We start from the raw sequence: 21,634 nt of genomic DNA, 5'->3' as shown, positions 1-21,634 counted from the left end.
TTTGTATTTGTATATACATGTCAAACTTTTTGGTCTGAGTTTTCCCCGATGAGGCTGAAACTAGCCGACTTTGTACACATAGATTATTCACAAATCCTGGTGGTATTTGTGACTCTGCTGTTTTTAGATTCAACTAACAACGCTAAGTAGCTACTCTGTGTTGGGCACTGTACTAAGTTCTTTCACACATATGAATTTCTTTGTCTTTTTAAATCTTCAAAACAACTTTAAAATGTATTACTTATCTATTGCTACATAACTAATTACTCTAAAGCATTGTGGCTTAAAATCATAACATTGATTATCTCACAATGTCCATGGATCGGGAATCTGGGCCTGGCTTACCTCGGTTCTCTGGCTCTGGGTCCCTCAGAAGGCTCAACTTGAGAAGATGCATTTCCTAACTCACTTATGTGGTTACTGGCAAAATTCAGTCCCTCATGTGCTGTTGGTCAGAAACTTTCGGAGGTTCCTTGCCTCATAGACCCCTCCACAGAGCAGCTCATGATGTGGCAAGTACCTTGATGAAGTTGAGCAGGTGAGAAAGAGGCAGAGAATGCTATTTTCTTCCAAAATGAGAGATTGCCTTCTCTGTTTTCCAGAACCATGGATTGGAGAGAGCAGAGTCTAGGGTATGTCAGGGATTTGTAGTGCTTTGTGGCCAGAGGATTTCTCATGAAAGCCCTCAGTGGTTACAGGGCTGGTGGTTTTGTAGCACAGGTGCATGGTGAAGGGAAAGGTGCCAGGTGGGAGGTGCCAGGGACAAGTATGGCTTTGGCTACCAAAACATCTGGTGATCGGAGGTGCTGTTCAGCCACAAGCCTTGCACATGGCTGGAAAATAGTGGTGATAATGGGGCGGGGGTGCATCTCTGCAGCGTAGGGACCCATTTTAACTCTGAAGCATAATCAAAAGAATTCTGAGTTTGATTGTCTGAATATAAAACTTCTCTGATGGCTGTTCATCTGCTGTGAGATAAGAGAAGTGCTGCTGAGATGCTGCAATGATTTTCCACTCCTTGGTATATCCCTGTCCCTGTTATTTTCTCTAAGTGCATATGGACTCAGATTCAGAGCCCAGCAGGCAGTGAGACTTAATCTGTACTAAGGAGTGAATGCTTAGGGAAAAAATCCAACATTCAGTAGAAGTGAAAACGAAGCAGTTTGCACCTCCAAAGGGGATTTTAACTGTGAGTGAGAGAGCTCAGCATGGCCACAGGGGCGGTAGGAGGTTTGCAGAGCTGAGAAGAACTGGGCCAGGTGAGGCATCTGTCACTGGCTGAATAAACAGCAGCCCTGGAGGCCCTCCTGCTCCAAAAGCCTTGCCATGGTGGGGGGCGGGAGGGAGGGAGGGGCGGATAGCTCAGGCCAGCCTCAGTGCACAACAGATCACAGTCGGGTGGGGTCAGCAGAAACAGGAAGCTTCCACAGAGTCATTTTTATGCCAAGAAGTTCCAACAACGGCTTTGATGCCAGTGCTTGATAATTATTGACTTCTCATGGTTAATTTCTCTTTGAGAAACATAATATTCTGAGCTTTTAATGAGACTTGATGACAACTAAAGGATCCAGTGAGCATGCAGACTGCATTTTTCCCCCCAAATAAAAAGACTTACTTTCTTCCCTTGGTAAGAAATTCAAATAGAAAGCCAAGTTTCCCCAAAACCCAAAGAGAGAGAAAAAAAAAAGCAATGTAAAAATATCACTATCAACAGTTTGGTGTGAGTATATCCTCCCAGCCTTTTAATGCGTATACAAACCTACGTTTTAACTTGAGTGTGACTGTGAAGTAACACTGTCCTATAACCACCTCGTTTCACTCCTGCATAGGTCATAGATCTCCATGGTTGTCAATACATTGATGTGTCTGACCTTATCAAGGGCTTCATTGCAGTTCATGGTATACATGTGATTTAATTACCAGTTCACTATTGAGGGACTTCTAGGCTGTTTCCAAGTTTTGGTTATTACAAAGAATGCTGGTAACTTTTTGCCCATAAGTCTTTGCACACTTGTCCAACAATCTCTGAAGGATTAATTCTTGGGTGTGGACTTGCTGGATTAGAAGACAGATACCTTCTTAATTTTGATAAAATTTTACAAAATGCCATGAATGAATTTTACCAACTTGCTCTGCTTTCATCAGTATGATAGACTGCTCTTTCTTTCAAATTATTAACAACCCTGGCATTACCAATCTTTGCTAATCTGATGGTGAAAGGAACGTAAATTATTTTAATTCGCATTTCTTAAATCAGTAGTGATTTGGAGACTACTGTCATATACTTACTAGGCACATGTATTTTTTTGTGGGAATTCAATATTTTCTGATGAGGTATCCATCTTTTTTTATTGGATTATTAGAGCTTTTTGTATATCAAGAATACTAACACTTTGTCACCTATTTTGAATGCAATTAAATCTTTTTGGTAACAGCAGAAAATATCAAATAGGTTTACTTACAAACACTGTGGGATCCCCCGATGCCCCTCCCCCAAAAAAGAACCCCACAAAAGTTTTGGTTATTGACACTTTATTAGGTTTCCTAGGGATGCCATAACCAAGTATCACAACCCAGGTGGCTTAAAGCAATACACATGTGTTCTCTCAGAGTTCTGGAGGTTAGAAGTCTGAAAACAAGGCGTTGGCAGGGTTTTGTTCCAGGGAAGCTTCTGGTGAAGATCCTTCCTTTCCTGCTCCGGCTTCTGGGAGCCCCAGGTGTTCCCTGTAGACTTGTAGACACAGCTCCGCCACATGGTTTTCTCCCTCATCTTTTGTTAAGTATACCAGTCATAGTGGATTAAGGTGCACCATCATGACTTCATCTTAACTTAATTACAGGCCTACCTCAGATAGTGTGGGTTCAGTTCCAGACCACCGCTATCAATTGAGTATCCCAATAAAGCAGGCTCAGTTGGTTGGAACATCTTCTTGTAAACCAGAAGGTTTCAGTTTTGATCTCTGGTAGGTGCGTGTGTGAGAGGCGGCAACGTATTGATATCTCTCTCTCACACTGATATTTCTCTGTCTCTCTCTCCCTTCCTCCTTCCCTCCCTCCTTCCATTTGTAAAAAAAAAAAATCAATAAAAACATCCTTGGGTGTGGTTTAAAAAATTGCAACATCCGTAAAGCACAATAAAATGAGGTATATCTGTACTACTGTAAAACCTATTTCCAAATAAGATCACATTCACAGATACCATGGGTTAGAATTTCAGCATATCTTTTGGGGGACACAATTCAACCCACAGCAGCCCCCATTATGAAGTGTCCGTTATCACTAGCAAACTACGTTGTTTAACGACTGGGACTAGATCGGTCTTGTTCCATATTCTGACCTGAAGTACTTTAGCCAGTGTCTGGTAGGTAGTGGCCCCTCAAAAAAGATTTCCTGAAAGAATTTGAGTTTCAGGACTATCTGCCCATTCAGATATTAAAAGAGGTATACAAGAGAACACAAGACATCAGATTTTCTTTTATTTAAATCTACATTTAACAATTTGTAATTAATATGCAAATGCAAGTGGGGATAACTGGACTGTCCAGAAGAGGGAATGTCTCAGCTTTCTGAATGGGGCTTGGGTCCGGTGCGTGCTTTAGGCTCCCCAGCACCTGTCCTGCAAACAGGTCTAAGAATATGCAGACACACTCCCAGACTAGAACCAAATTTATGACCCAGAATCATTAGGTTGGATTAAGTAGAAAATAAGACAGCAGAGCTTTTAACAATCTAAATTTATTTCATTTCTTATTCATATTGTAAAATATAATTGACATTTATTTCATAGTCACATAGAGCCAAGCTTATCAAATAAAGGTCAAATAAAGTATCTTGCTTCAGAAACTTACTTTCTAAGTTATTTTTTGTACTTGCTTCAAAAAATAATTTCCAATTACATAGGACTAGCAGCCTTCAAATTATGCTGCAGAATTCCTATTTTTAAGCCTTTAAAACATAATTTACCTCCTGTAAAAGATATATTTAATAAAACATCTATCCTTCATTACTACAGAGGAATATACATTTCATTACCGGGCATGGTCCTTGTAATGAAATGTATATTCCTCTGTGAGGGACAGAACATGATTGTAAAAGATGAGCTTTAAAGAAAGACTGTTTTATCGATACCTTATGAGTCAGGGGAAAGGCTCAATGGGCAAGGCAGCAGTTCCACCTACACCTTCAAAGGCGTGCAGGGCTTTTTCGAACCCTGTATGTTAGAACCACCCAGAATACTTAGAAAAACACTGATGTCTGGGCCTCATCCCAAACAAATTAACATATAGCCTGAGATTGATGCTCAGGCAGCGTATTTTACTTTATTTATTTATTTATTTATTTATTTATTTATTTATTTATTTATTTATAAAATATATCTTTATTGATTTCAGAGAGGAAGGGAGAGATAGGGACATCAATAAGAGAGAATCATTGATTGGCAGCCTTCCGCACGCCCCCAAACCTAGGGTCGAGCCCACAACCCAGGCATGTTCCCTAACCAGGAATCGAACCATGACCTCCTAGTTCATAGATCAACGCTCAACCACTGAGCTACACCGGCTGGTCCAGGCTGTGTATTTTAAAAAGTGTCCCTTGTGATTCCTATTTGTACCCAGAGTTAAGAACCACAGAGCATTTGCATACACAGAAGAAAGGTTTGGGCTACACCAAACCAGGTATCTACTTAGAAAAATTTAAATTTAATATATATTTATATCTAATATAAATAGACACTGTTAACAGAGTTATCCTTTGTAAAGTATTACCTATAAGTAATTTTAAAATATTTTATAAATAACGATCTTTCTCTAATGTTAACCAACACTTCCAATAAATAGCAAAGTAATTAAGAAATGGAAATAGTTTTTAAAAAAGACATTTCAATTGTTTTTTGAAAACCTGAAGAATGTGTCAAAGTTTAATAGTTCTTTAAACTGAGAGGTGGATAGGGCAAGTAGTGTTCTTCCTAACTCGGGTACTTTTTAGATAGCAAATATCTTCTTCCATTAAAAAAAAGAAAAAAAAAGAAAAAGCTGCTCAGACCAAAATTTAAAACCAACGTATTTGGAAACTAATCCATAATTTCTAGAATGTCTCCTTTAATAATATACTTAAAAAAAAAAAACCCAACTCCTTCAAGTATCTTTACAAATAAATGCCTAAAATCCAAGTAACCCTAGAGGAGAAATTCTTTCTCAACTAATTTTTGAATCTAGGGTAAAGGGGTTCTTGAAAATTTCACAACTCTGGGTAAAAAGCTGTGGGCGGGTGGCTAGAAGAAGAAGAGAGGCAGGGAGAAAGGGAGAGAGGAAAAATATGAAGGCAAAAAAAAAAAAAAAAAAAGAGTCCCTTTAGTTGCTTCTTGGTGCTATGGTGGACAAGGCTATAACAGTTGTACTTAATAATTTACTCTGTGGACGGACGGAGTGGGGACAAAGGGTCTCATCTCTATTGTTCCCTATTTATAATCTTGGAACCAGCCCAGCAGAGAAGGGCCAAGGCACAAAGGTTCAGATTTTTCTATTTTGTGTTTGTGCGTCTCAGTTGGACCTCATTGCAAAAGACACTGAAAAGATTAACTCGCTTTCCTTCCTTTTAGTGCATCCCTGGCATCTGCAGACAACGGGGGGATGTTTGAAAATACCGTTAGGGGATGAGACAAAGACTACAATGAGCGCATTATTTTCTGTAAAGAGCTTGAGGAACACAAGGATAACCAAAATTGAGAGTAAACCCAGATGAAAATAGATGTCACAAATTATTCCAAAGAATTTCCAGAAGCACTCAATAATAAGATAGTCAAAACATCGGGCACAACAAGGAACTGATTAGTCTGTTTAAACACAGAATATTCTCCAAAATCACTGAGACAAATGAGATAGAAACAAATCTGCAAATAGGCCTAGAACCGAACTATCCTTAAACAATCAGACATGCCAGTATTTTTCTCCAGTGACGAGTTCAGCTAGGGAAAGAGCTATATATCTGAAGTGCCAGCTTTCATGATGTCCTATTACAATTTAAATCCAAGGTTGATGATTGACATGCTAATTTAAAGCTTTGGAACACTAACTTGTTTTCCTAGCCCAAAGCATTAGGCTGAATGTTTCTCTCCTTGTTTGATGCCGAGAACAAGATGCAGGAACCAGTTAAACTGCACAGTCCATCCTTTGTCTCTGCAAACTTCAATCTGATCAAGAAAATACTTTTTAGCATCCTCCTCATTTTTCCCCACGGTCAGGGCATCCCGAATATATTCAATATCTTCTTTGCTTGTTAACTGGGGCATTCCCGTCATCAGCATCATGGAGAACAAGATGATCAGTAGGTTTGTGTGATGACGGAGGGCCAGATAAGCCTTAGCGCAGACGTCCTGAATAAAGAAAAACATGCTGTTACTGTGGTTACGGTAACTAAATAGGCTAGAGATACTGGGTACTGGAATTTACATGGCATCACTCTGTCTATGAGAAGAAACCGTCATAAAGAGGTAGGGCCCCTGCCTCAGATGAGAAGTTTGATGAGAACAGAAACTGTTTTTGTAATCTCTTAAGCACCTTAATGTAGATACATAAATCCAGGTGTGCTCAAGGAAAACTAAGTGATACAGTGAAAGTTCATCTTATTCCTTACTCTATATTTTCACTTCAGCTCTTTCCTGGGAAATTGAGGGTGGACATTTCTGCAGTCTCGGAAGAGCAATGAGTCATTTTTTAACACGATACTGGAATCAATAAACTTTATATAAGCCTAAATAATCTTTGCCAAGAGCTAATGAAATCCAAAGAAACGATGGAAGCATTGTGTTTGAGATTTTGTGTTCGTCTTCACAATTCTAAGAAAATCGATGACTTAGTCTTTCATGGTCTGACTCTCAAAATTGTTGGATGAACTTTGGAATTTTAATACATATTCTGAATACCGAGTGAAAGAGAGGGTTTTAAAAAATGCTATGGCTGCAGATAACACAGGTGATACAGGAGAGTTAGATGATACCGGTGAGTTAAATCCACTTATTAAGCAACAGGCATGCTTATGCCGGTTAAGTTATTCCAAAGCTTAGAAAAAGAGGCAAGTTCCCAAGTTCATAACATGAGAATAACCCAACCTTAATATCATAAATTGGCAAAGACAGAGTGTTAAGGGAAATTTAATTTAACAATAATAAAACATAAATATTTCAAATAAAATACTGAATAACATGTTAAAAGAATAATACACTATAGCCAAATAGAGATTATTCCAAAATTGCAAGAGTAGTTCATCATAAATTACTGTTGATTTTATAAAAGTAACATGTAAGAATATGTAACTAAAATGTAATGATGTGAAGAATTATCTGAAATTATCAGTCACAATCATTCTGAATGAGTATAGGAAAAAGAACTGAAGTATAAAATCAGAAAAGTGAAGATAAAATTGCTAGTATTTATAAATAACTTAGTTGTCTTCTTGGAACACCAAAAGCAGGGAAAAACTAAAATACTATTGTAACTAATTTTTATTAAATTAGCACTTAATAAAATTAATAAGTGGAATGCTATCAGTAGGAGCCAACAGTTAGAAAGTATAGTGAAAAGATATATACTGTGAATAATGGACAGAAAATCATGATTTCTGTGATAAACACATGCACAAAACATGCAGAACCCATATTTAAAAACTGTAAAAATTTACTGAGGCACATAAAAGGAAACTTGAACCCATGTTTTTATAATAGTAATAACAATACCCCTAATACATTCCTCAGGGATGACTGACTACTTATTATAAAAATCTAAGTTCTTCTCAGATTAATCTATAAATATAAAAAAATTTCAATAAAAGTTTCTATTGAATATTTAAACTCAGTCTTGAGTTTTGATTTCATCTGAAATAATTGGGGCCTGAGAGAACATTTTGAAAAAGTACAGTAATGAAAAACAGTGCTTGCCATACTAGATATTAAAACATATCTTAAAACTATAGTATTTTAAATGGTGTGACACAGTGCCTATTCTTTTCCAAAAAGATAAGAAATTTTGTGGAACAAAATGGAAAGTTCAGAAACAGATCAAAGTATATATATATATATATGATATAGTAAAGGTGACTTCTCAGATTAGTAGAGAAAATATCTATTATTTGATAAATGATGCTGGTACAATTAGCCCATCATTTGGAGGAAAGATAAAAGTTCATACCATGTGATATATCAAAATAAATTCCAGATGAATTAAAGATTTACATGTAAAAAGGTCAAATATTTAAATAATCATGAAGTGGGAAAGGACTTTATGAAGATGACTTCCAAAGTAATCTATAAGAAATAGCTAGAGAGATTATAGAAACTTCAAACTTTGGAGAAAAAAAGCCATAAAAAAATTAAAAGAGGCACAAAAAATAAGAGCAAACATATTTGCAACATGACATATTACTCTTTCACCCCAGCCTCCCAATAGCTCTTAAAAATCAGTAAGAAAGAGACAAATAGTTGGCTTGAAATACAGGCCAAAGATATGAGAATTAACACAAAACAAATAAACATATGAAAAAATATACAACCTCATTAGTAATCAAATAAATGTGACTTAAAAAGAGATGGAGCCTGGCTGGTGCTGTTCAGTGGTTGAGCATTGTCCCATGAACCAGGAGGTCACAGTTTGATTCCAGGCAGGGCACATGCTCGGTTAATTTCTCAATCCCCAGTTGAGGGTGTGTAATAGATGATTCTCTCTCATCATTGATGTCTTTCTCTCTCTCTCTCCTTCTCTCTTCCTCTCTCTGAAATGAATAAAAATATACTTTAAAAAAGAAAGGAAGATGGAAACATTCATTTACCAAAATTAGAAAATCTTTTTTATTTAAAAAAAATTTTTAAGGACCCAATGTTCACCTTTCATAGGCTGATGGTAGATGGGAATAGTTATAGTTTTACTAGAAGATAATTTGATAATTAAATCAAAAGCTTTGAAATATTTATGTGTTTTGCAACTTAATTATGGTGGTGTTTACATGACTGATGCATTTGCCAAAATTCAAAGACCTGTACACCTAAAATAGTCAATTCTGCTGTATGTAATTACACATCAATAAACTTGATTTTAAAATGTCTATATCCTTTTGCCCAGAAATTTCCATGCTAGTAATTTACCTTTTTTTAAAAATGGCTAATTTTGCAGTGATTTACCTACAAGAATGTTAATTAGAACACTGCTCAAAATTGTGGAAACTTGAAAGCAACCTAAATATCCTACAATAGGGGATCAATAAACAGAGTTTATGGAAGTACCTACAATTGTGTGCTTTGTAACTACTAGGATGACACTGTAGAAGAATCCTATATAATAAAGAGGTAATATGCAAATTGACCCTCACACCCTCGCACAAGATGGCCACTCCCATGTGGTCAAAGATGGCCGCCCCATGTGGTCACAGATGGCCGTCACTAGATGGCTGGCAGGGGAGGGCAGTTAGGGGTGACCGGGCTGGCAGGGGAGTGCAATTGGGGGCGACCGGGTCGGCAGGGGAGCAGTTAGGCGTCAATCAGGCTGGCAGGGAGAGTGGTTAGGGGGTGATCAGGCTGGCAGGCAGGCGAGCAGTTGGGAGTCAGCAGTCCTGGATTGGAGAGGGTGCAGGCTGGGCTGAGGGAAATTTTGTGCACCAGGCCTCTAGTGATTAGTAAGCATGTAAAAATGTTTGAGTTAAAAATCAGGTATGAAACAACACGTAGTATAATCCCATTTTGGTAACTGTACACAAAATACTTTAAAAAAAAGAATATAAGTTTACAGGCCAAAATGTTAACAGTGATTTGTCTTTTTACACTTAGATGATCTTTTCTGTGTCATTTGCATGTGGCAGGGTAACTGCAGTGACAATGGTGGTCATGACTGTGTCACTCTGTGTATGCTTCACCCTATCCAAAGACAACAACTCATGGAGTATTCTGGCACTTTTTAGGTAGGCAATATCTATAATAATAAAAGTGTAATATGCTAATTAGACTGGACAGCCAAACAACCTTCTGGACGTCATTCTGGATGACCTTCTGGACAAAGCTGCAGTGGCGAAGGCTGAGGCAGAGGCGGTTAGGGGCAATCAGGCAGGCAGGCGAGTAGTTAGGGGTGATTAGGCAGGCAGGCAGAGTGGTTAGGGGTGATGAGGCAGGCAGGTGAGTGGTTGGGGCGATCAGGCAGGCAAGCGAGTGGTTAGGGACATCAGGTAGGCAGGCAGAGGGGCTAGGGGCGATCAGGCAGGCAGGTGAGCAGTTAGGGGTAATCAGAGAGGCAGGCAAGTGGTTAGGAGTGATCAGGCAGGCAGGCAGGCAGTTAGGAGCCAGTGGTCCCAGATTATGAGAGGGATGTCTAACTGCCAGTTTAGGCCCCATCCCCGGGATCGGGCCTAAACCAGCAGTCAGACATCCCCTGAGGGGTCCCGGATTGCAAGAGGGTGTAGGCCTGGCTGAGGGAACCTTCCCTATCCTGTGCACGAATTTTGTGCACCTGGCCTCCAAAATATATATATAATGCACAGAGATGGCACATACCAAATCCTCTCTTTTCCCTAAATGGAGGGTAGATGGGCTCCGTGGGAGACTCCACAGACAGAAGACAGTGGTTCCTGCTGCAGCCCAAACATCATTTGTCCCCTGGAAGTGGCCCCAGTGCATTAGGCTCTTGCATTCTTAATGATTCCACTGACAGGCAGGAAATCATCTTCTCTTGCTCATTTATAGGACTCACTGAGGTCTCTCTCCTTTTTTGCTAATTACACAGGTTAAGGGCAGACTTCACCCCAGGCAACATACTCATTAATTTGCCAATTCGCACAATTTTCACGAAAGCATAGATGAGAATGCCTTTTGATTTTGAGTTAAATTACATTCTGATTTTTAATTACTTTCTATCCTTCTATACACAGGGAGCTCCAAGCAATTCCCCCCTCCCCACCCCCACACACACCACTGTCTGAGACCACTGTGTGATCAAACAGTACTTTTTTGAGGAGGATAATTAATCTGGGGTGAAGTTATTATAATGCCAATCTACAGGTGCTTAGAAAGTATGTGTTAAGTGGCAACACAGTGATTCACCAATCGCAGTAGCAGCGCAGGAAGAAACAAAGGAACTGCCCTGCTCTCTTGAAGGCCATCTCACCCAGATGAGGAATTTCTTCTGGCTTTAATTTATTCAGTTAGTTCTGATTTTTATATACAAGAGTCACTTCTATGAGAAAAAATGTCATCCCCAAATTTTAACACATGCCCATACTTGTCAGACGCAATGTTTAAATTCTGACTGGCTATGCAGACTTAGATACTTGGTGCAGATTTACTTATGTTTTATGTAAAGGTGGTGTGGAGCAGTGGTTAAAAGTAGATATTCACACCTGTCTGCCTGGATTCAAAGCTTGGCTTTATTTCGGACAAGTTTCTTGTCACAGAAGTTACTTAACCTTTCTTAACATCAGTTTGCTCATCTGTGGAATAATAACAATACCCCTTACATATGGTTGTGGTGAGATTTAAGTGCTATGTAAGTGGTTGGCTATCCTATATAATAAAAGCCTAATATGCTAAGTGTCTGACCGTTCGTTCAACTGTTTGACCAGTTGCTATGACATGCACTGACCACCGGGGGCAGTCACTCTGACCAGTAGGTTAGCTTGTTGCTGGGATCCAGCTGATCAGGACTGGGTGAGATGGGCCAGACACGCCCTGGAGTCCTAACGTGGTCCCCCCCTGGCCCCGATTGTGCACCAGTGGGGTCCCTCAACCTGGCCTGCGGGGATCAGGCTGAAATCGGCTGTCCGACAACCCCCAAGGGATCCCAGATTGCGAGAGGGTGCAGGCCAGGCCGAGGGACTCCACCGGTGCATGAATCCATGCACCGGGCCTCTAGTTATTGATAATGTGAGAAGTTGCATTATTGATCACATACTTCTCAAGACTGAGAGGTCACCATCCCATCTGGACCACCTGTTCGAAATGCCTCCTCAGACAGTAAAGACCTAGGAGGGGAGGTGAGTTGGGGTAGGAGACAAGCCTCACTCCAACCAGGGGTTTGCGCTGGCCCACTGAGGTGGGAAGGAAGATGGGAGCACAGAACACAAAGGCCACATATGCAGGTGGTTCTCTTGCTGTGAGGGGCACAATGAGTGCTTGCTCCACCCACTCAAGCCCCAGAGGTATGGTTTCTGCCCCTTGTACTCAGCCTTCCTTCTGTGAGAACATCCTGGCCATGCTGCTCCAGCCTGAGGCCTGTGGTCTGAGGGAACACGAGGATGTGGCTTGGGGAGCTCAGGGGGAAGCCCAGAACAGAAGTTACTGGCTGTAGCAACAGACTTTTCCCTTCTGCCTAAGCTGCCCAGCACTGACCTCCCACATCCTCCTTTCTGTCCTTCTCAGATGCCTGTTGAAGGCTTTCTGTTATTAAGTAGAGAAGAAGGGGTAAAGGAACAATCTGATGGCAGGGACTTGGTTAATGTACTTGCTGATGAGTGAGAATGTGGGGAACACTGTAGTTTTGTTAGTGTCATTAGTTGGAACACTAGTAGCTAATAGATTGAGCCTACATCGTATATCTACTCTTAATTTAATAGTTGATTCAAATGCATCTAGTACCAAAGGAACGATGACTTTTACAAAACCACCACTCCCACCATTCTTGGGAACAAAGGCACTCCTTCCCATTTGTTAAGTGGCCCAACTTATCGGTCCACTAAATTGAAAAGAAATGACCTTCTATGTACAATCTACTCATTTCTTAACAACCAGTGAGCTGTGGCTGCCTTGGACTGTTCACGGTCACGTGGAATAGGCCTATTTTTTCTTTAAACTCCTCCATTCTCATCTCGAAATATAATTGCTGTACATAATGCACAAAAATGAGGAAGTAATCTCAGAATCATAAAACAGAAACCCCTGGAGCAGATTCTAGGGCTGAGGTGAGAGAGACAAGAAAAACAAATATTCATCAATGAAAAGAAATGTTCTCACCCACTGACCTTTCCTTAAATAATCATGATGCCTCTGTCTGTAGAGGATGGAGAGAGTGGAGGAAAATAATATTTCAAAGACAGGGGATTTTATTTCGTTTTTATAAAAACCAATGAATTGGCTAGGCAGTGTCTTTAGAAGTTATTTTGGCAAAACAGAGTAGATCACTGATTAGCAGACCTAATAACACTTCGGTAAATCTGAAGGAAGAGTGTATCTGACACCTGGCCGTGCATTTATTCAGTGTGAATTAGGATTCTTATCTTTAAGGACTTCTTAAAAATGATTCTCAGACTAGCTCTGTCTACTAGAGGAAGGGCTGTACTGCCATCTTCTCAAATATTTAGCTAGAAGCTCATTATACAGGTAAAGGTTACAATTAAACTGTTCTATTTTAGTAAAATATTCTAAATAGACTAGACTGTCTGTGGAGGTGTGTGTTATTTATCTTCTAGCCTTGTTCCAGAAAGGATTGCAGGTGGATTATTTGGACACATAAATGTCAAAACAACATTAATTAGAAGTGGGTAGGAAAATGAAAGGGACTAACAAAGGAAATGACCTACAATGAGTTTGGGAAAGAGACTAAACCTATGTATCATAAATCCTATACACTTGCTATGAGTGGTCAGTCTTCAAATATATCTGCAGCCAAAAGGAAAATTGAATGTGTTACTACATCCAGTGTTCAGAAGATTTAAAAAAAAAAACCACAAACCTATTTGTTTAGCTTTCCTAGAGACTAAGACCTGACAGAAATTTCGCAAGAGGAACTTTACAAAAGTACACTCTGTAACGTGGTGAACAGTGTCCTCAATGATATCCCGGTGGTAGACAAAACAATTCTCTAAAAGAAACTAAACATTGAGAGAATGGTGCCGGTTGGAAGGTTATTCTCGATAAATGTTGCAAGTACCAGGGGTCTAACGTCTTATTTACTGACTGACATGGCATGCTGGTCAACACGTAGCCAGTCCAAGGCCATCTCTCAGGGATACGTTTATATCTTTCCAGAAGAGTGATAAAATTCAGTGAGCTGATCCAAGTCCTAACAACTCGACAGCCCCAGGGAAGTCTGCATCAGGCGAGATGTCCCACCAACAGAGCTGAACTCCTACAAATGGCTGATGCTGGACCCTTCTCTGAGCACATCTTCCAGTGCTGGCACAGAGAGTGAAGCACAGATTCTCGGCCCTGAATGGCGGAGGCTGAGCTCGATAGTGGGCTAGGGTACAAATCCCGAGAGAGAATCCTTTGTCAAGTCAGTATGCCATGAGCGTTTTGACAGATAAACTGTAATTTCTCGGTTGACCTGTACTAGGCCTTTCAAAGAACTTTTTTGCTTTGTTCTCTACCCACCCCAATCTAGCCCATGCACTGCTTCAGATTGGACCCCACATTTCCTTACTTGACTCAAATTCCAATACATACTCCCATGTATCCTATGTTCCATCCATACTGGACAACTGTGCTTTTGTCCCTTAATACTAATACTAAATACTAACTTCACCTCCTTGCTCATGTTATGGTCATGATCCAGAGTGGGGAAGGAATATCCAGGTAGAAAGAGTAACATGAGCAAGGGCATGAAGTTAAATGTGGAATATTCTTATAGTTCAACATAGGACAAAACGAAATTGAACTCAGCCCTTACGGCCCAATAGAAAACTTCCTTCACTCCATAGCCCTTTTCTATCCCCCATGATTTAATTGCTCCTTCTGCAAACCGTTGTTGAAATCCTCAGTACAAAGTTGTATATGTACGGGGGGTGGGGGGAGAGGGCCCTGGGTGTGCCTTTGCTCTGTGTCACCTGTGCCCAGCACAGTGTCAGGCACACTGCAGATAGTGTGCAGAATACTTCGTGCACAGAGCCAAGTTCGGTGTTGGGAAAGACTCATTGCTTTAAAATCAAGATGAATTAGGGAAGGATCATATTTGAAGGGGATTAAACTGTAAGCACAGTTTGCCTTGCGAAGAAGAGCAGTACTTGAGCCTTCTTTGGCCTGCTCAGTATCTGAAATGTAGTAGGCATTTAATAAGTGTGTGTTGAATAAGTGTGCATATGGAAGAACAGGGCCTGGTGACTCTAGCGGACGGGGTAGGAAGCTGATATAGCCCCGCCTGGCAGGTTACGGTACAGACAGTTATAGGTGTAGACAAATGAAGGGATATCACACAAGGAAGGGGAGTCGGAGGACAGGAATGGGAATTAAGGTGAGTGTCCCTGGTGGTCCCTGTGGCTGGGCTTAGGGAGAGTACTTGAGTCTTTAGCAAGACAGATGGCAGGAGAAAACAGGGCCCTAGTGCTGGAAGCAGGTTAACAAAGCAGGGCCCTCGTCAAGAAACCGAGGCAGAAGGAGTCAAAACAACCTGGGGTCTGAGAGGAGAGCGAGATGAGAGCAGAGATGGACTTCGAACAAAGGTTCTTAAAAACCTAAGTCAGGGCTGGGCCTGTAGGTTTAGGGGCCTAGGTATGCCCTGGCATGGGGACAACACTGCCAGGAGTGGAAACCCAGCAAGGCCTGATAAAACTGGCATCCTAGATTAACGCAACACACCCAGTAAATGGGTTCCAGACTTCACTCCTACAAACGCTCCTTAAGAGTGACATCTAGGGGCAAGCGCCTTTCCGGTACCTTCCTCAAACTGCCTGCTGGGTATAGACGTGCACAAGAGGGTGCTCCCCTGACTTCTTCAGCTTTAGCTGACAAACACTTGCTTAGTGCTTGTTTATACAAGTCCAAGTTGTTTATGCTCCTTGCAAACCGTCTACATTGAAGGTGTACACCACAGGTCTTATTCTCTTGGCATGGACTATTGCTCTGATTGGGGGAAAATATGTAATGTTGATGTCAGTAAGAAAATCTTCACAAAAATGTGAACGGCCACCATATAACCCATATTTGCATTATTATTATTTTAAAAATATTTTTTATTGATTTCAGAGAGAAAGGGAGAGGGAGAGAGAGAGAGAAACATCAATAATGAGAGAGCATCATTGATCGGCTGCCTCCTGCATGCCTCCTATTGGTGGACTGAGCCCACAACCCAGGCATGTGCCCTGACTGGGAATTGAACCATGACCTCCTGGCTCATAGGTCTATTCTCAACCACTGAGCCACACTGACCAGGCCATATTTGTATTATTTAATAAAATACTAGATTTCATAATTAGGCTTACTTCTGATGTACAGATATTTAGCCTGCACCTTGAAGGCTTATTGATGTCCCTTTGACGGTAGTTTGTCAATCTGTGCCTGAGTTACTGCTTCATCAATTCACGGAATACAGTGTAGTATGGGGAAGGAAGAAAACCTAGAGGCTCGCTAGTCTCATCCACTCTGGCCGATGCAGGAATTGCCCTCCACCGTTCATTTCTTCACTCCCCAAGTACCCTCCTGAGTAGCTTATATGTCTCAGGCCCCATGGGAGGGATGCAGGCAAGATTGGTCCCTGTTGCACAGAACTTACTCTGGGAAGGGCGAGGTAAAGAGCAGGCTAGTACAAATAATTACATGCTGTGATAGATGCTATGAAGGCAACATGCAGGGGGCTGTGGCAAAGAGTAACACGAGGGACCTAAATTGAAGACTCTTCTGACACACAACATTTAAGCTGGGCCCTAAAGGGCAGTGAGGGCCTTCCAGGGGGGAGGCCCGCGGGGGCACAGCTGGATGGGGAAGGTGTGCAGGAAGGCCACTGCGACCCGAGTGAATGTAGGGAGCGTGCCATGGCACAGGGCCCTGTGGGGCAAGATTCGATAGATTTTATTCCAAGTGAGATGAGGAGTCACTGAGCCGTTTAAAATGAGGGAGTAACATGGTATCTATTTCTTAACTTCAGTTTTTAGCCAATTTTTGGTTAATTTGCAACCTTCTAAAAACACCAGATATTTAATACAATGAAAGAAAAACACTAAAATGTTGCCAATGTTTTTTTGGAAAGTGGGACCCTGTTTTTTATTTTTATTTTTATATCCTCCTGATATTTTCAATATTTTGCTAGATTTTTTTTTTTAAAGAAGCAGTTACTATGTTTAAAATAAGACAAAACTCACTCTGACTATTCAATGAAATTGAAAACAAAATGGTTCTAAAATAAATTACCAGTGGGCAAAACACTGTTTTTTTTTGTTGTTTTGTTTTGTGTTTTTTTTAAATCCCTTCAGTAAGGGAGATATTTTTCTAAGGAGAATTTATTTTTCAAATTGTCATCGGTGAAATATATCTATTTAGCACCCTGGTGTAGGCTGCTTCTCCAAAGGCTAATAGACATTCTTCGTTTTGTGTCTTTTTGTCCGTATATGATAGTTTGTTCCTGAACGCTCCACTGTTCTAGAAATAAATTATGAGTATGGCCCTTGGCCAAACAGGCTCCCTTGGAAAGAAGAGAGAGATGCAACAAAGGAGCACCGTCCCCTTTCAGCCCCTCGGACCTCCCCCCGCTGGCCACTTGCTGGGTATATTTGTAAGACTTTGTGGAGAAGGTTCACCTTTGTCCTTAACAAAAAGTGGGTCAACTTTCCCCCCACCCTTTCTAACTGGTTATTCGGATGTGCTGCATGCATTAACCTTGTCAGCTCAAAATTAGTGATTCACTGGAAATGAGGACACCTTTAATTCCCATGTAAATATATACAACGTTTCCCAGCTTACCTAAAAATGGCAGCTTTATTACACAAGATCCTGAGGTGCTATTTAGAGAGTTTAGAAATGTGCTTCCTGAGCTTGAAGGACTTCATCTCAGCAAGGGGACATAAAATGAAGACACAGAAAATCTTCTGAAAGGCTTAGTGGTACATGAAGAAAAACTGTCAAAGGGTCTGAGTTAGTTAAAGATGAGAACACTTGCTGCCCATCTTTGCCAGGCTGGAAGCTTTAGAAATTCTGCATATGGATAACTGTACACGCACATGTACATGTGTTCAGCTTTTTGTCCTATTGTGAGTGAGGAGGGTAGGGACCAGTGCAGAGAAGAGGTGCAGACAAGGGGACAGGCAGAGCTGGGACCCTCGCTTGCTCCTTAACCAGAACAAGGCTATGTTTTCATGTTTTATATATGTCATGCCAGAAAGGGCTTCTTCGCTTGGAAGTGTTCCAAGTGTGCAGACCTGCTGTGATGTGTTTGACTTCCTTCGACAGTCGAGGCGCTGGGCTAAGCATTCTACACATTTCATTTAAATAATCCCTAAAAAATAACATGATATAGGTCCTAGTATTCCCACTTTACAGATGAGGAAACAGAGGTTCTGAAAGGATAAATAATTTGTATCACACACACAGCTACTAAATAGCAGGGCCAGGATTCAAATTCAAGTCTGTCTGCTCCAAAGCCCATCCTTCCAACCACAATGCCATGCTGGATCTGTGGTTAAGCCTCAACGAGCACATATTCACAGGCCCTTAAACAGCGCACCAATAGCCAAAGCACAGATCTCAGCTATAGAGTCCAACGGAACGTATGAAAGTGTGTTTTCAGTGGGGCCCACTGCCAAGATGCCACTTTACTTAAAGAGGCTTTAATGGCTTAAGAAACACGTTTTGGCCACAAAGGATGGAGAAATGCTTCCAGACGGAGAGGAGAGCTTGTGCCAAGGATCTCCGCAAAGATCTCTTGGTTTGGGTGGAAGCTGCCTGGAGGGGAGGCAACCTGCCCTGGGCCTCTCCATACCCCAAATCTTTTCACCAAATGATGTTTTAAAACGCAAGACAACAATAAAGAGGACCAAAGGGGAAGTTTTCCCGGGATTTGAGGGTTGACATGGGCACTTTGGGGTCTATAGGGTGTTGTCAGCCACAGGACAGAAGGTCAATCACTGGGGGAAACCACTAGCAAAAAGGAAGAGAAACAAGGAGAGGCAGCTAGTGAGGTTAAATCCTCGTGCCTACTTCTTTAAATGGCACTATTGCTGCCTTGTTTGTTTAAAGCTAGTCATAGGAACCACCCCCAAGAGGGGAGATTTGAGTGTTTTCCCTCCTTTAAATGGTAAAATTCTTTCAGGTATTCTATTCTTTTCTTCCTTTCTTTCTTTTTCTTTTTCTTTTTTGTGGAACCATTTTTCTCTTCTAGGAAGTTGTCAAAACATATGATTTTTTAACTTTAAAGAAAAACAGGACTGCAATGTGTCAAATCCCTGGAAATAGTCTGAACCCAGATGAGTTTCCACAGAAAAACACACACTGAAAACCCTGAGACCATCTGGCCGCAGAGACCTCCGTTTCTCTGACAACACTCCTGCAACGGTGGGAGGGCAAGTCCTGTGATCGCTGAAGTGAAAACCAGGCAGGAGAACAAACAAGAACAAGGCAGGTTTCAAAACAGCATATTCTGGTTCCTGTTCTACTGAGCTTCAGACCCATGTCACCGCCCAAGGATAACATGGGACTGAGAAGGGACTCAGGAAAAAGACTTGCTCCTAAAATGCTGACTACAAATCAAGACACATTTAAGGGGCACTGAGGGAGGGGGCTACTGAAGGGGAGCCCAAGGCCGACATACAGTTGAAGCGATCACTCATTGCCTCCTGTTCTGTTTTGTGTTTGCGTGGCTACAACATCGGCGCATTACAGCAGAAACCACAATTTCTCTGAGTTACGCGCATTCGCAGTTACCAGGTTTGCAAGCATGAAAATTGTACTCCTCGGGTACTGACAATATCTGGTAGTCAGAAGTGGATGTAGCCCAGGAAGGAATGGAAAAGAAGCTGGAATGTGAACGCCCCCAGGGAGCTGGGGAGACCCACGTAGGAGCTTGTTTGCAGGTCAGCAAGACAAGCCAGCGCTCTTTGCAGGACCTGTAGTCAAGCTGACGGGATTTCAAAAGAGAGATGGGACCGTCTTTTACAAAAAATGAGAAAAGCGCACGGTGGTGCGACAAGAATTCCTGTGTTAATAATGTGATAAATATTCACCTGTAGCAAAAACCAAGAGAAGTCTCCAATTGCCCTGGCCGGGTAGCTGGGTTGGTTAGAGCGTCATCCTAATACTCCAAGTTGTGGGTGCGATCCTCGGTCAGGGCACATACAAGAACCAACCAATGGCCCTGGCTGGTGTGGCTCAATTGGTTGAGCACTGCCCCATGCACTGAAAGGTCACCAGTTTGATTCCTGGTTGGGGCACGTGCCCAAGTTTTGGGTTCTGTCCCCGGTCGGGGTGTGTATGAGAGGCAACGGACTGATGTTTCTCTCTCACATCTCTCTCTCTCTGTCCCTCTCTCTCCCCCTTCCTCTCCTTAAAGTCAATAAAAACATATTTTTAAAAAGAATCAACCAAATGAATGCATGAATGATGCATAAATAAGTGGAACAACCAATCGATGTTTCTCTTTTCCTCTTTCTTTCTAATAATCAATCAATAAATAAAAAAAGAGAAGTCTGCAATCATTTGAGAATCCTGAAAAATCTATGTAAAATTTGGACCTTCTCGGCAATATCTCGGATAGACAAACATCCAAAGCCAAACTGGCTTGCTCTTCCTTACAGCGCCCCCCCCCCCCCGCCCCCTGCAGTGCCAGTTCCTGCTGATGTTCTCAGCCCCAGGGATTGCGGAACACGTTTACTTGCTGTTTGATTTTAGGTAGGAGGGTTACTGAGAAGCATCATTTTGCACTTGGAGAAGGAATGGAGAAGACGGGGGTCATGCCAGAGGGGGTGGGCGGAGGTGAGAGGAGCCTCAAAGTGGAGGGAAAGGCGAGGGCAGCTGAGCGCTGCAGGCACCACCTGATTGGTGTTCACCGTAGGCGATCATCATGAGGCCAATTACCTGAAATTTCTGGAAGTGCAGGCTTGTCTTCTTTCCAGAAGTTCCCATCACAAACAGGAAGTCTGGGGTTAGCACAAATGGCACTCTCTCCTTATTAATGCCCAGGAAGCTTTTGTAATTCCCAAGAATATGCCCAAAGTCAATATGAAATAGATTTCCTTAAGAGAAGAAAATGTCTGACATCATTACACTGGCATAAGTGCTTGTAACAACACTCTGGTTTGTTTACTTCTCAAGACATTTTTTTTTAAGTTGCCTGACAATGAACTATCTTGGGGGACAGAGCTATTTTTATACTGTTTTATCAGCTGGTGATATTTTTCGTTTCAGCAGGTGTGTGTAGTTAATAGCCACAAAGCACTCTTTGAACCAAGTGTGTTTTCTTTACCCTTCCTGTGTTCTTTAAATGAGAGTCAAATGTTATTAAAAAAATTCTTGTCTCAGAATTATTCTTAGAAATATAAATCAAAACTCTGGTTAATACGTCTTCATTATGCCCAAGACTCTCCTTTACACTTTGTGTAACTCCAGATAGACTGAAGTTTCAGTCCGCTTGGGGGAGGGACATGTACCTTTTACTTTTGAGCATGATAGAAATAAATCACTTGAATTTCCTTTGGATCAATTTCTACCACCACATTGTCACCATCACCACCACAATTACCATCATCTCTTCTCATTTGTATAGCTCTTTTTCATATGTATGGTCAATACATTATTGATGCTCATAGAGAGAAAAGTGGTTTACCCAGATATGGAGCTTTGTCCAGACTCTACTCTTAAGTTGGTCCAAATTTACTTTAAAAAAAAACTTTATTGTTGAAAGTATTACATATGTCCCCCTTTTTCCTCCATTAACCCCTTCTAATCCACCCAAGCCCCCTGCCCCAGGCC

General features: G+C 41.3%; 1 protein-coding gene across 1 annotated transcript in view; it reads right to left on the bottom strand.

Moving 5' to 3' along the window:
• Positions 1 to 5,333: 5,333 nt before the first annotated feature.
• Positions 5,334 to 21,634, bottom strand: part of PIK3CG (phosphatidylinositol-4,5-bisphosphate 3-kinase catalytic subunit gamma) — a 33,172-nt gene continuing 16,871 nt past the window's right edge. Inside the window, exons 9-10 of the mRNA XM_008150012.3 lie at positions 20,741 to 20,898; positions 5,334 to 6,373 (exon numbers count right to left, since the gene is read on the bottom strand). Coding sequence (XP_008148234.2) covers positions 6,095 to 6,373; positions 20,741 to 20,898 — 437 coding nt within the window. The 3' untranslated portion in view covers positions 5,334 to 6,094. The remainder of the gene's footprint in view (positions 6,374 to 20,740; positions 20,899 to 21,634) is intronic.

The sequence above is a fragment of the Eptesicus fuscus genome, chromosome 14 (assembly GCF_027574615.1).
Source record: "Eptesicus fuscus isolate TK198812 chromosome 14, DD_ASM_mEF_20220401, whole genome shotgun sequence".
NCBI classification, from domain to species: domain Eukaryota; kingdom Metazoa; phylum Chordata; class Mammalia; order Chiroptera; family Vespertilionidae; genus Eptesicus; species Eptesicus fuscus.
The sequence above is the reverse complement of the archived record's forward strand: the minus strand, read 5'-3'. Positions and strand labels throughout refer to the sequence as shown.